The sequence below is a fragment of the Staurois parvus genome, unplaced genomic scaffold, assembly GCF_062004578.1.
Source record: "Staurois parvus isolate SC_StPar_1 unplaced genomic scaffold, SC_StPar_1.0 ptg000297l, whole genome shotgun sequence".
NCBI lineage: Eukaryota > Metazoa > Chordata > Amphibia > Anura > Ranidae > Staurois > Staurois parvus.
In genome coordinates, this window is record NW_028318093.1 from 6698950 (window position 1) to 6712774 (window position 13825).

General features: G+C 40.4%; 1 protein-coding gene across 2 annotated transcripts in view; it reads right to left on the bottom strand.

Annotated features, from left to right (window-relative positions):
* The window catches only part of AIMP2 (aminoacyl tRNA synthetase complex interacting multifunctional protein 2), a 29733-nt gene that overhangs the window by 4742 nt on the left and 11166 nt on the right, over nucleotides 1–13825 (bottom strand). For both annotated transcript variants that reach the window (XM_089682759.1, XM_089682760.1), the window contains one exon: nucleotides 9276–9507. In XM_089682759.1, coding sequence (XP_089538885.1) covers nucleotides 9276–9507 — 232 coding nt within the window. The remainder of the gene's footprint in view (nucleotides 1–9275; nucleotides 9508–13825) is intronic.

The window sequence follows — 13825 nt, forward strand, 5'->3', positions numbered from 1 at the left end:
ACACTAACCAAAGTGCTCTGAGGTCATATATAGCAGGTTTTAGAACTGAACTGTTCAGTTTTGGGCACCAATTCACAAAAAGAACATTGGGGAACTTGAGAAAGTACAGAAAAAGGCAACCAAACTGATAAGAGGCATGGAGGAGATCAGCTATGAGGAAAGATTAGAGCGGGTGTCGGCAACCCGCGGCTCCAGAGCCGCATGTGGCTCTTTTTCATCTTTGCTGCGGCTCCAGAGCACACTGCCCACCACGTGACAGGCAATAGTGTTTCAGTGGTCGGCAACCCGCGTATCGCGAGCCACATGCGGCTCTTCTGTGTGCCGGGCGCCCGCTCCCCTCCCTCCTCTCGGGCGGCCGCCTCAAAAGTCAGGACTCTGCAGCGGCCCGGCGGACCTTTTAATCCGGCCCGCGGAGTGTGGAACATTGGCTGTCAGGATGTAGGCGGGGCAGCCAGGATGTAGGCGGGGCAGCGTGATGAACTCCTCTCCTCTCACAGTCCGCCCTGAAGACCGGAACGGCGCGGGAACACGGCGAGAGGAACGCGCGGAGCAAAGGTAAGTGAATTGACACAGGGGGGACTTGGCTTACTACTTGGGGGGGAATAGTACTATGGGGGATGAATTACTATAGGGGGGATGAATTACTATGGGGGATGAATTACTATGTGGGGGATGAATTACTATATGGGGGATGAATTACTATGGGGGATGAATTACTATAGGGGGGATGAATTACTATAGGGGGGATGAATTACTATAGGGGGGATGAATTACTATAGGGGGGATGAATTACTATAGGGGGGATGAATTACTATGGGGGGGATGAATTACTATGGGGGGGATGAATTACTATATGGGGGATGAATTACTATATGGGGGATGTATTTTCAGTTTTAAAAATGTGGCTCTCAAAATAAAAAGTATGCATTTGGAGTGCTGTCGGTCTTCGGCTCCACATATGTATGTGAGCAGGTCTTCTCCAACATGAACTATATTAAAAACAAACATCGATCACGCCTCACAGATGACAGCTTGCAAGCCTGTGTGAAAATGAAGGTGACGTCTTACAGCCCTGATGTGCAGACACTGTGCACTGAGGTTCAGGAGAAAAAATCCCATTAACCAGATAAATTAAATATTTTAATTAGCTATTAATGTGCAAAAATATATTTTACATTGTTAAGTGAAAAAGTTCTTTTTTTTCTTCAGATTGACAGCTAACTGCATGATCCTGTATATAGCATTAAGGTAAGAAACAATATATGCAGTGTTGGATTTGTTTTAAATGTTGCAATGGTTTTGCGGCTCCCAGTCTTTTTTTTCCCTTCGGAAACGGGTCCAAGTGGCTCTTTATGTCTTAAAGGTTGCAGACCCCTGGATTAGAGGAACTGAATTTATTCTCTCTTGAGAAGAGGAGATTAAGGGGGAATATGATCAACATGTATAAATACATCAGTGGTTCATATAGTGAACTCGGAGTAGAGTTATTCACCCTGAGGTCAACACAGAGGACAAGGGGGCACTCTTTACGTCTGGAGGAAAAGAAATTTAATCTCCAAATATGGAAAGGTTTCTTCACAGTGAGAGCTGTGAAAATGTGGAATAGACTCCCTCCAGAGTTGGTTCTGGCCAGCTCAGTGGATTGCTTTAAAAAAGGCCTGGATTATTTCTTAGATACACAGAATATAACTGGATACTAACATTTATAGGTAAAGTTGATCCAGTTGATTCCATCTCGGGGGATCAGGAAGGAATTTTTTTCCCAGCAGGTGCAAATTGGATCGTGCTTTGCTGGTTTTTTTATTGCCACCCTCTGGATCAACTGTGGGTATAGGACAGCATCTGGGACCTGAGGGTGGAGCCTAAACATGGCGGCGACGGAGAGCACGATGTGAGTGCTCTCCGACAACCTCCAAAACTGACCCTCCCGAGACCCTCATGGAGTGAAGCCCTACCTGCCTGAGGAGGGCTCCAAGCGGGGAGAGACTGGCGCGGGGAAGGGAGAGGAGAGCGGGCACGGACCTCCGGAAGGTGAACTCGCTGCGGAGACTCCAGTGCAGCTGTCGGGTTGCCGGGGAGACGAAGCAGGGCGGTGTGAGCACGCTGCTCGCCGCAAGGCATTACTGGGAGGCAGAGACGCCGGCCGGTTCCCTGTCAGAGCGGCAGTGACATGTCGGCTCCCCCTGCGCTACAGGACTGGAAATCCGTGCGGCCAGTGGAGGAGTGAAGCTGGTAGGAGAAAGGGCCCAACTGAGGAGGACCTTGGAGGGAAAGAGGAGGCTGGTTGGCGCTCTGACACGACAAGGTGCTGCCGGCTTATAGCTGCCTGTACCCCCTGGCCGGCTGTTTGATCCTGGGTCAGGGAGACCCATAAATATCAGGAGATCTATTCTTCTTCCCTGAGACGATCCCCAAGGAGAGAGAAAGGAGGTGGAAAGAAAGAAATAAAGTATCAGATACCCCGAGGAATCCCCCCCAGGACTGACCAGCAGTGAAGGCCCTCCACACAAGCCTGGAATCACCGTCCTGAGAAGGGAAGGGTGAGTGAAAGCTGTTGGGGGCTTATTGCATGGTGAACCCCTGAGGGACATAGGCGACCAAGGGGTGAAAGAGGGGAGGATTCCCAGGGGTTAGAAGAGAAGAAGAAAGGAGGCCCAGGTGTCCTAGGAGAGTAAAGGATATAGGAAAAATTGCAAGGCTATCAAGATATATAGAGGATATGAAGAACAAAGGTCCCAAGGGAGCAGGGCCCAAAGGGGCCCAAACAGGAACAATAAAGAAATTTACATCATATGGAAATACTACGCCAGAAAGGGCCCAAGGTGCAAAGGGGGAAATGGACATTAGTTCAGGAAATAGCCCTAGATTATCATGGGGCATGAATAGCAGCGGTAGCCAACAAATAGTGGAGGGCTCGGGAAAAAAAAGAATCTGAAGGTGAACTACAAATACCAAATAAGAAGGAGATGGCAGAAATGTTTCAAAATCTGGAAAAAACAATAAAACATGAAATGACAGCTATCCGAAATGATTTAGGACACCTTCTATCAAGAATGGAAGAAACGGAGGAGAAAGTTAAAATCCAGGCCCAGAATATAGATAATTTAAAGGAAAAAATAAGCCAATTAGAAAATAACCAGAAAAAGATGATCTTTAGGATGGAAGTTCAAGAAAATAAAGAAAGAAGGTGTAATCTTAGAATACGAGGAATCCCAGAGACTGCTAAAGGGGAAATACTATATGAACTAGTTAAAAAAATCCTAAACTCCATAAGAGATAAACCGGATTCTGACGGGATCGGTTTGGACGGAGAGTTTAGGGTAGGAAAGTTCAAACGGGCTACTGAGAAGGAAAGACCGAGGGACATAATTGTCCAGTTCCAAAATTTTGGGGTCAAAGACGAGATTTGGAAGAAGATCAAGGGAAGATCATTAATTAAGTTTGTAGACTTTACTATCCAAATCTATGCGGACTTAACAGTAGAGACCCTAAGGAGAAGGAGATCCCTGAAACCCCTGTTGGAGCAAATGAGAAAACAGAATGTGCAGTATAGATGGGGTACCTCAGCATTTCTAATTGGCTGGAAAAATGGGGTCACAGCGTATCTGAGATTTCCGGATGAATTAAGAGATTTCTGTGAAAGACTGGACTTGCAAAGAATGGAGATAGCTTGGTGGGAAGAAGAAAAAGAAGACAAAGGAAACACAAATGTTATAAGAAAAGAGGACTGGCAGCAGGTCGGGGTGAGGGAGGCCTCGGGGTTGGGGAGGGAGGAGAGGGAGAATTAAGTAGAAAATGATTTTTTTTTAATTTATTTTTTTTTTTTCTCTCTTGCTTCCCCCTCTCGCCCCTGGTCTTCCCCCTCCGGATGTTGAGACCCGCTTGGAGGCTCCGGTTAAGGGAGGGAGGTAAAGAGTAAAGACTCTTGTTGAGTCTAGACGATAGAGAGAGGGAATCGGGGGGGTTGGAGGAGAGGTGAGCCGTACATAGGCGGAGCTGACGCCCCAAATTTTAAATCAATGGTGGAAATAGATCCACAAATGATTTGTAGGCAGTTTATAGGCCTAAAAACGGGTAGGGGAAAAAGAAGAGAGGGTGGGAGGGGTGGTGGGGGGGGGGGGGGGAGGGAGGGAGGGGGGAGGGGGGGGGGAGTTGGGAGGGAGGGAGGGAGGGGAGGAGGTATTGGGTCAATACTCTGCATGACAGAAGGGATAAAGAGGAAGAGGCAATCTGGAAGAGAGATGGAGTTAATTGGGAATGATGGAAGAAATACAGTTTATAACCTATAATGTGAACGGGCTGAGTTGTCCAGGGAAGAGATTTAGGTTGTTTAATGAGTTACATCATAGGGCTACGTCAGTGGTATTTTTACAGGAGACGCATTTTGAGATAGAGGCAAATGTGAAATTGAAATCCAAATACTATCCAACATGGTACTATGCAGATTCTCCAATTAAAAGAGCAAAAGGGGTTGCAATAGGTTTGGCAAATAATATGAGATTTGAGCTGGAGGATAGAAGAACCGACCCGGAGGGGAGGTTTTTATTCTTAAAAGGTAGACTTCAGGGGATTGAGTGTACTTTAGCCAATATATACTGCCCCAATAAAAACTCGGAGATGTATATGAAGGGTCTGTTGAAAAAATTAATGGAATTTAAAAAAGGGCGCTTGATAGTAGCTGGAGACCTAAATTTCTGTATGGACACACAAAAGGATAATACCTCTTCCGTGCAAAGAGAGGGGAGTAGGTCTCTGAGAGCTCTGAAAAAAGTGATGCATGAATACCAACTAGTGGATACTTGGAGAATAACGCATATGAAAGACAGAGACTATACCTTCTTCTCTAATACACATGAGATATACTCGAGATTAGATTACATCTTAATAGACCATCAACTTATAGATCATCTGGTAAAAATTGACATAGAGACAAGGACGTTCTCGGATCATGCTCCGGTCGTGATGAAGATGGGATGGGGAAGAAGGTGGACTGGAGGATTAGGGTGGAGGTTAAATGAGGTTCTTCTTCTGGATGAGGATGTAGTTCAGAAAATCAAGAAAGAGATTAAGGCATACTTTAAGGAGAACGAAACAGAGGAAGTATCGGTAGCTACAGTCTGGGAAAGTCACAAGGTATTCATAAGAGGAATCTTGATTGCGGCAGGAGCAAGGAAGAAAAAGGAAAGAAGAGAGAGGGTCAGTGGGCTCTTAAAAGAAATATTGGACTTGGAGCAGATCCATAAGAAGAAAATAACAAAAGATACGAGACAGAAGTTAATGGATAAAAAAGAGGAGCTAGAGAGGTTGATGGATGAGGAGAAGAGAAGAGTATACAACAGGGTTTTGAACGAGAGATATAGATGGGGAGACAGACCAGGAAGATATCTAATGAGAGCTTTGAATAAAAAGAAAAATAGGAACTATATAGAAAAGATAAAAAGTTCAAAGGGGGAGTTGGTCCACTCAAACAAAGAGATTATTAAAGTGTTTACGGAGTATTACAAAAAGTTATATAATATTAGCCCCCAAGGCCCTCTAAAAGAAGCCCAAGAGGGAATTAATGAAAAAAAGATGACATACTTAAAAAATGCGGGATTACCAAAACTAAGTGAAGCACAGTTGAACTCCCTAGACGCAGAAATTTCCCAGGAAGAAATTAAAATAGCATTAAGAAGCACAGGAGGGGGAAAAAGTCCAGGCCCGGATGGCTATACAGTTAAGTACTATAAGAAATTTAGTGAAGTACTGTTACCCAAGCTGGAGAAATATATGAATGCTCTGGGAGGTGGGATGGAAGTGAGGAGAGAATCCCTACAGGCCCATGTAGTACTTATTCACAAGAAGGGAAAAGACCCATCTCAGTGCTCCAGCTATAGACCTATCTCATTATTGAACACAGACACTAAACTGTATGCAAAGGTGTTAGCAAACAGGTTGAGAGATCTGATGCCTGAATGGATCCATGGAGACCAGGTGGGCTTTGTACCGGGGAGAGAAGGTAGAGATAACGGCTTGAGAACCCTGATGCTTATTCAGAAAAGTAGAAGAGGGAAAGCCCCGGTGGTGCTCTTGTCAATTGATGCAGAGAAGGCATTTGATAGAGTGGACTGGGGCTTTATGATGGATAACTTAAAAGTGCTGGGGATAGGTGATAGAATGCGAGAGTGGATAAGTAAATTATATAGGGAGCCTACCGCAATCATTACGGTAAATGGGGAGAGATCAGAACCCATTGGAATGTCTAATGGTACAAGACAGGGCTGTCCTCTGTCCCCTCTGCTATATGTATTGTCACTCGAACCTCTGTTGTCAATAATAAGAAATAGTGGATCGGTAAAGGGAATTCAGATAGAATCCATAGAACATAGAGTAGCGGCCTTTGCGGACGACTTATTGTTCTACGTGGGGAATCCCCGAATAACTCTCCCAAATATAATGAAGATTCTGAAGGAGTACGGTGAACTATCAAATTTAAAAATTAATCCAACGAAAACAGAGATCCTGAATATTAATATATCAAAGAATGAAAAAGAAAAACTACAAAAAGAATTCCCCTTTATATGGAGAGAAAAAGAGATAAAATACCTAGGAATAAAACTCACTGCCTCATCTAAGCATTTGTATAGATTAAATTATATCTCTTTGATAAATGAGATCAGGGAAGATTTAAAAAGACTAGAAGGAGGAAATCCATCCTGGATAGGACGTATAAACTTAGTTAAAATGGTAATTATGCCTAAAATACTGTATAGATTTCAAATGGTACCAATTAAAATTCCAGAAGCCTTCTTTAAGATAATGAAAAAAATGTTAACAAGATACATATGGAAGAATAAAAAACCTAGAATAGCATATGAAACATTGAGTAGGACTAAAGAGAAAGGGGGATTGGGTCTACCAGATGTCAAGAGATACTATAAAGCAGTGGTTTTAGCAAGAATATATGACTGGACATTTAACCATAAGGGGAAAAGTTGGGTAACAATTGAAAATGATCTTAGTGGCATTAGATTGAGTCAGATGATATGGGTTCCACCACAGTTCAGGGGAATTAAAGAAAGCACAAGTATTTACACTTTAAATGTTTTTAGGGTATGGGATAATTTACACAAAAATATGAAATGGGAATTTAATTCAATATTAATGCCTCTCACAAATACTGAGTACTTTCCCCCGGGAAAGAATAAGATATCAGGGAGATGGTTTAGAAAGGAGGATACCCAACTGAGAGATGTTTTGGTGGAGGGGGAATTGAGATCACTTAAAGAGTTAAAAGAGAAGAAGGGAGACATTTTTATTAGAATAGATGAGTGGAAATATCATCAATTGAAAAGTTTTATTGGAAATCTACTGAAACCCTTGAGAATAAAACAGGAGTGGAATATGTTTGAAAGGTTGTTAGAGACACGAAGGGATGGGAAGCACAGTATTTCAAAAGTGTATAGAATACTCACAGAATTAGACACAAACACAAAGTTAATTTTCATGACAAAATGGGAAAGAGATATGGGAGTTGGGTTTTATGAAGATAGACAGAGAAAGATGTTTAGATTGATACACGATAATGTTAGTATGAGAGAGGTTGAGGTTAATTATAAGTGTGTGACAAGATGGCACATTACACCGAGTGTAGAGCACAAGATGAATGGGGAAAATTCAAATATGTGCTGGAGAGGATGTGGAGAGATAGGCACGGTGTTTCACATATGGTGGGAATGTCCGAAAATCCAGGCTTTTTGGAAAATAATAGTCAAGTTGATTGAAGAAATAACTGAAATAGACATAGGGTTAGACTCAACGACGTGCCTCCTACACAATGTGGAGACATCTGTAAATAAATATAAAGATTCAGGTATTTGGTACTTCTTGAATGCGGCGAAGGGGTTGATACCCAAGTTTTGGCGGAAAGCTGAGGTACCGAAGGAGGTAGACTGGATTAATAGAGTAAACCAGATAGGTAGAATGGAAAGATCATATCATATGCAGGAAGATAGGATGAGAATTTATTTCAGGAGATGGGAAAAGTGGGAAAGAGCAGGATTGAAAGAGAAATATAGGAAAATATGAACTAGGATGTTAACAAAAAATTAATAAGCCTCAAGAGATTAGAATGGGCTAGAGTCTGCAGAGGGGGAGGAGGGGGGAAGAGGGGCGGGAAGGGGGGGTAGTGGGATGGGAAAGAAAAGAGTTTTTAGTAAAGGAAAGGTAGAAATGTTATAAATGTTTATTTGTATGAGAATTATTTCCCTTTTTGGGTTTTTGTATTAACATGAAAAATTTAATAAATATTTAAATTAAAAAAACAAAAAACAAAAAAAAAAAACAAACAAACTGTGGGTATAGGATTACAACTTTTTTTTTTTTCTATGGTTGAACTGGATGGTCTTTTGTCTTTTTTTCAGCCGGACTAAGTAACATATATATATACATATATATATATATATATCTGTTTTTTTTATGCTGGACTTTCATTTATTCATTATTGGGAGGGGCTCTGACATCACAACTTTTAAAGCAACATACACAAAGTTTCAGCAATATAGGAAAATCTTACTGTAGATTAAAATTTTAGATTTCAATGCGGTTTTAACTTGAAATACATGTGAGTGCACTACTTTTATTTAAATAAATTTGTTTTAAAGGGGATAAGGCACTATATCTTTTATTACATTTCACGGGTAATACACCTATGGAGAAAATTCCCTAAGGAAGCAAGGAGACCCCTAATGGGAAGAGGGATATTCCCATCCATCCACTCAGCTCCAGGAAAATTCATAAGGAAGCGAGGGGATCCCCTGATGAGAAGAGGAAACACTCCATCCATCCATCCCAGGGATATAGGGCTAATCCTATCCATTTACCACTAAGTCCAATTAAAGGCACATAAGCTTTTCATGACCTCACTTAATGGTTTGGTCAAATACATCAGGTGAGAGCACAACTGGTGAAGGTGCACAATGTTTTTTAAGCTTGGTGAACTGCACGGTTATTGTTCCGTATTACAGCAATAGAAGAAGTATTAAAGGCACGGACTCACTAAGGACATGATTGCAGTAGCAATATAACTGCAGTGCTATTGTTTATATATATATATATATATATATATAAATATAAAAATTATTTTCTTTTTTATGCTGGACTTTCATTTATTCGTTATTTATTCACTCATAATTTTTGCAATTGGTAGCGGAGCGCGACACGATTTCTGATTTTAAGCTCCAAGCTTTCTTTGCTCTACATGAATTACATGAGTCCTGTAGCTTGTCACAGCTTACCATCTTTCCAAATAAGAGTGAAGCCAAGCTGATATTCCTGTCGATACTTTTTATTCACTTGATCCCCAAAGCATTTCAGTAGAGGTTCTGGGATGTTGGTGACAGAAGAATGCGTGTGAACTGCTGATAGCACCTGGTAGCGTTCACACAGCAGACTGTGCAGGATCAGCAGGGAAAGTGGAGGCAGGGCGGGATTTGCATTGACGACAATATCTCTCAAAGCACCGTAATCCTAGATTAAGAAATAAAACATGTCATAACAACAGATATCAGAAAATTGTTACAATTACATAAAATTAGAGCTTCATGAAGACTTTGGGTGGAGTCAAAACACTGCTGAAGTCTTTGCTGATGTTACTGCAGCTCCACAAAGGTTTTAGGAATTGATTTCACACTTTCAAATGTCGTCTTTCATTCAAAACAGTATTGAATCCAAAAGCAAACATTTATTATACTGTAGCTTACAAATTCTTATATGTGATGGCTGCATTGGTTTTCTTTTTCACCTAGTGATCTGGCCACTAAGCCTGCTGTTTTTCAACAGAACAATATACTTATTAGGAATGTGCTACAATGTTGCAATACAAAAAGATTCCTGTCAAAGACCTCACAATACTGACAGGCAATGTATCCTTGTGTGACTGAAATCCTAAAATAAAAGCTGACTATTGTAAGCACCCCCATCAGTGATAAATGGTTTATCTTAACCTTCTAACTGCGACATCTGCATGACAGCTTGTTCTGTTGAAAGTTAAAAAACCTGTGCGCTGTCACTATAAATAACACTAAACAGACACAAAGGAATGGACGCAAAAGTGAAAATGTTGCTGCTATGTCCTCATATGTCCACACCGCATACTGTACATAAGAAACAATATACTTATCAGGACAGCGCTACAATGTTGTAATACAAAAGATTCCTGTCAAACACCTCATAACACTGAGAGGCAATGTATCCCTTTGTAATGTGAAAAAATGTTCCTGCGCTAGATGAACCACCTATTTTATAAGCAGCTAACACTTGCCTTAACCACAAGGAAAAATCAATAATTGCAAGAGAAATAGTGTAGCGCTAACAGCCTAAATAAAACACAAAGAAAATAAAAATAAAATAAGAGTGTCACATATAGAATGCAAAATATATGATATCACAGTATATGGTGTTACGTGCTCATAGAATAAATGCTATGTGCAACAGTCCATAAATACAGATGATGGTGAAAAACCACAGCAAACTCCATGAGGTGATCACAGTGCCACTCTATGTGCAGACAATCCACAAACGGCCAAAGTGGCCCCTCACCTCCTTAATGCGACCCAATGGGCCAAACAGCTATAAAGGTGACCTTGTACACCAAATAAGGTATCATCAGAGGATGGAACACTTTGATAGATCACTCCAAACTTCTCCTATCTCCTAGGACTCGATTCCACAGGACCATTTATCAGGTGACATTAAAAACAAAAGAGATCCTCCATAGTGTAATCCAGTTTTAATTGGTAAATAGATATTAAAAACAAAATGCCCACTCACATGTAAAAATATGAATTACAGCCTTTTTCCCATATTATGGGTATGCATCCAATGTATCCCTTTGTGTGACTGAAATCCTAATCAAATCAAATGTCAGTACATAAAGTCCTCATTGCAGAGCTAAAGGAATAAAAATCAAAGTCACATCCTTAGCAAGTTTCATCCAGATAAGATCCCTCATTTCCGAGTGCATGAAGTAATAATAAATAGAATCACTACTTGTGGAGTACCATCACCATCTGCCTCTCACCTGATGGAAAGACCTATTGAATATCGGTCTAATAACACCTTTAACCCTATTATCCCTGGGTAAGGGGATATCCTTCGTTTTATAGTACTCGGGGCCTCCAGCGCAGATGAATCATGGGTATATGTATGGAAAAAAATGCTGACAGTGTGTACTTGTATACACAATTTATTAAAACATGTCATGACATTTTAAACCTTAACGGAACATACGAGGGAGATTGCAACAGGAGACAATCAAAGGATGAGGGCAAGGGAGGGAGGACGGTGATTCCGCTCACAGAATTCCCGCCAGGTGCCGCGGGTATATGGAATATCTGTTCTGACCACTGCTGGTATCTGTAGTGCACCAAGATAGTGCACCCTATTTGTGAGTGTATTTATTTTTAACATTCTTTAATAAACTGTGTATACGGGTACACACCATGTCAGCATTTTTTCCCATACATATACCCATGATCAGGGTGGATAAAAATCAATGATTTTTTTGATTTAAATCGGATTTTTTTTAATAAAATGCTTTTTGAGGAAAATATATTACCATCCAAAGGTTATTCCATCATGAAATAAAGATTAGTTTTTTAATTATGTAGAATAAGGCTGTATATGTTTAATTTTTTTGGTAAATAAATTCCATTAATCCATTCACAATGTCATGCTCTTCCAGAGGTTTTTGTAAGATTATTGGGCAGTTTCTCTGCCTACAAGATATTATCACAGATGCTTGGTTTACTTTTGCACTTCTCAAAACTGAATTTGACTCAGCGGAGATCACATGCCTCTTCTTCACAGCAAAAATGTTATAACATGAACAGAGTTAAGAAAAAGACCTTAATCCTAACTTCTACAAACCTATGAATACAGAATCAACCCCTTCAGTGCTAAATTTCAAGAAGTTCAGTGAATAGAATAGAAACAATATTTTTCTGATTGTTTGGAGTGGAATAGATCTGCACAAGAAGAAAGTGAAACTAAGTGTGAGGAGGAAGGGGCAGACAGTCTAAGTTTCTTAAAATATATATATTTTGTTTAGCCAAATTAGTTACCAAACATGGATGTTTGTTTAAGCAAATAACATATGCTGTAATGTTATGTTATGTTTCAGTTGAATAAATCTATTTAAATTGTTATTATTAAGGTAATGATTATTTTCTCCTTCCTAAATACTACAGAAAAGTTGTCCAAATATATTAAACTGGGGATAAAAAAACTAATATGAAAAGTTGTTATTCTAAAAATCTTCATCTACTTGCATATTAGAGTTATACCAGCAAGAATTAGTCTTTATGTAGAAAACTATGATTTAAATCAAGCCTGACTAGTGATTTAAATCAGTTTGATTTAAATCAAATCCACCCTGCCCATGATTCATCTGCATCAGGCTCTGAGTACTATAAAACGAAGGATATCCCCTTACCCAGGGATAATAGAGTTAAAGGTGTTATTAGACCGATATTCATTAGGTCTTTCCATCAGGTGAGAGGCAAATGGTGATGGTACTCCACAAGTGGTGATTCTATTTATTACTTCATGCACTCGGATATGAGGGATCTTATCTGGATGAAACTTGCTAAGGATGTTACTTCTTTAGCTCTGCAATGAGGACTGTATGTACGGACATTTGATTTTATTAGGATTTCAGTCACACAAAAGGGATACATTGCCTCTCAGTGTTGTGAGGTCTTTGACAGGAATCTTTTGTATTGCAACATTGTAGCACTGTCCTGATAAGTATATTGTTTATCATATATGTGGTGTGGACATATGAGGACATAGCAGCAACATTGTCACTTTGTGTCCATTCCTTTGTATCTGATTAGTAGTGTAAGGGATCATATACATTGCAGCTGCTAAACTGATGTTCAGGAGCTGTTCATTTTTTTCTGCAGCCCCTGAACTCTCCCTAATGATTTCCTATGTGTCCATGTACACTATGTCATTTACAGGCAGTTTAGTTTCCAGTAGTTTTTTTTTGAATGCACCAAACTTGCGTTCAGGAGTAGATTTTACCGGCGTTCCAAATGTTTGTAAATGCGGTTAACCGCATTATAAGAGTTTGCGTTTAGAAGCGTTTTTTAACTGTTCCATGGCCAGATGCTGTCCAGAGCCTTTTTCCATCATGAGAAATGCATGCAAAGCGTTTTCTATGTATTTAAATGGACCCGGTGCACCAGCGCAGTCAGTTCCAGGTTTCGCGTGAAGGAAAAAATGGTAGAACGTGCCACATTATGCTCATGATAGGATCCAAAGTGAATACAACCAGAAAAGACAGGTCATCTCAACACATACTGCTCTCCCTGCTTCTGCTCTCTCTATTCCTCTCAAAATGTCTGAAATAGTTCTCCTGAGGTTATATTTAAAAAACGCTTCTAAACACAAACACGCATAAACGCGGTATGCAAACACTGCTAAACTGACGTTATTTAACCTATGTTTTCCAGCAGTCAAATTCCATCGTTCAGAAGAGTTTTCCAAACGCCCCGTGTACATGAGCCCTTATTTATAGTGATTGCGTACAGGTTTTTTTAACTTTCAACAGAAGAAGCTGTCATGCAGATGTAGCAGTTAGTGTTAAATGGTTTATCTAACCTTCTGAAAGGGGTGCTTACAATAGTCAGCTTTTATTTAACTAAAACCTTTATCCCAAAGGGAAACCACTGTTGCTGTAACTGCTTATAAAGTGTTAGCTGGAGTTTGGCTTCAAATTGTTAGTGTATTGAAATCTGCTAAGAATATCTAACACCCCCTCCCCCCAGATTAACATTGCCGT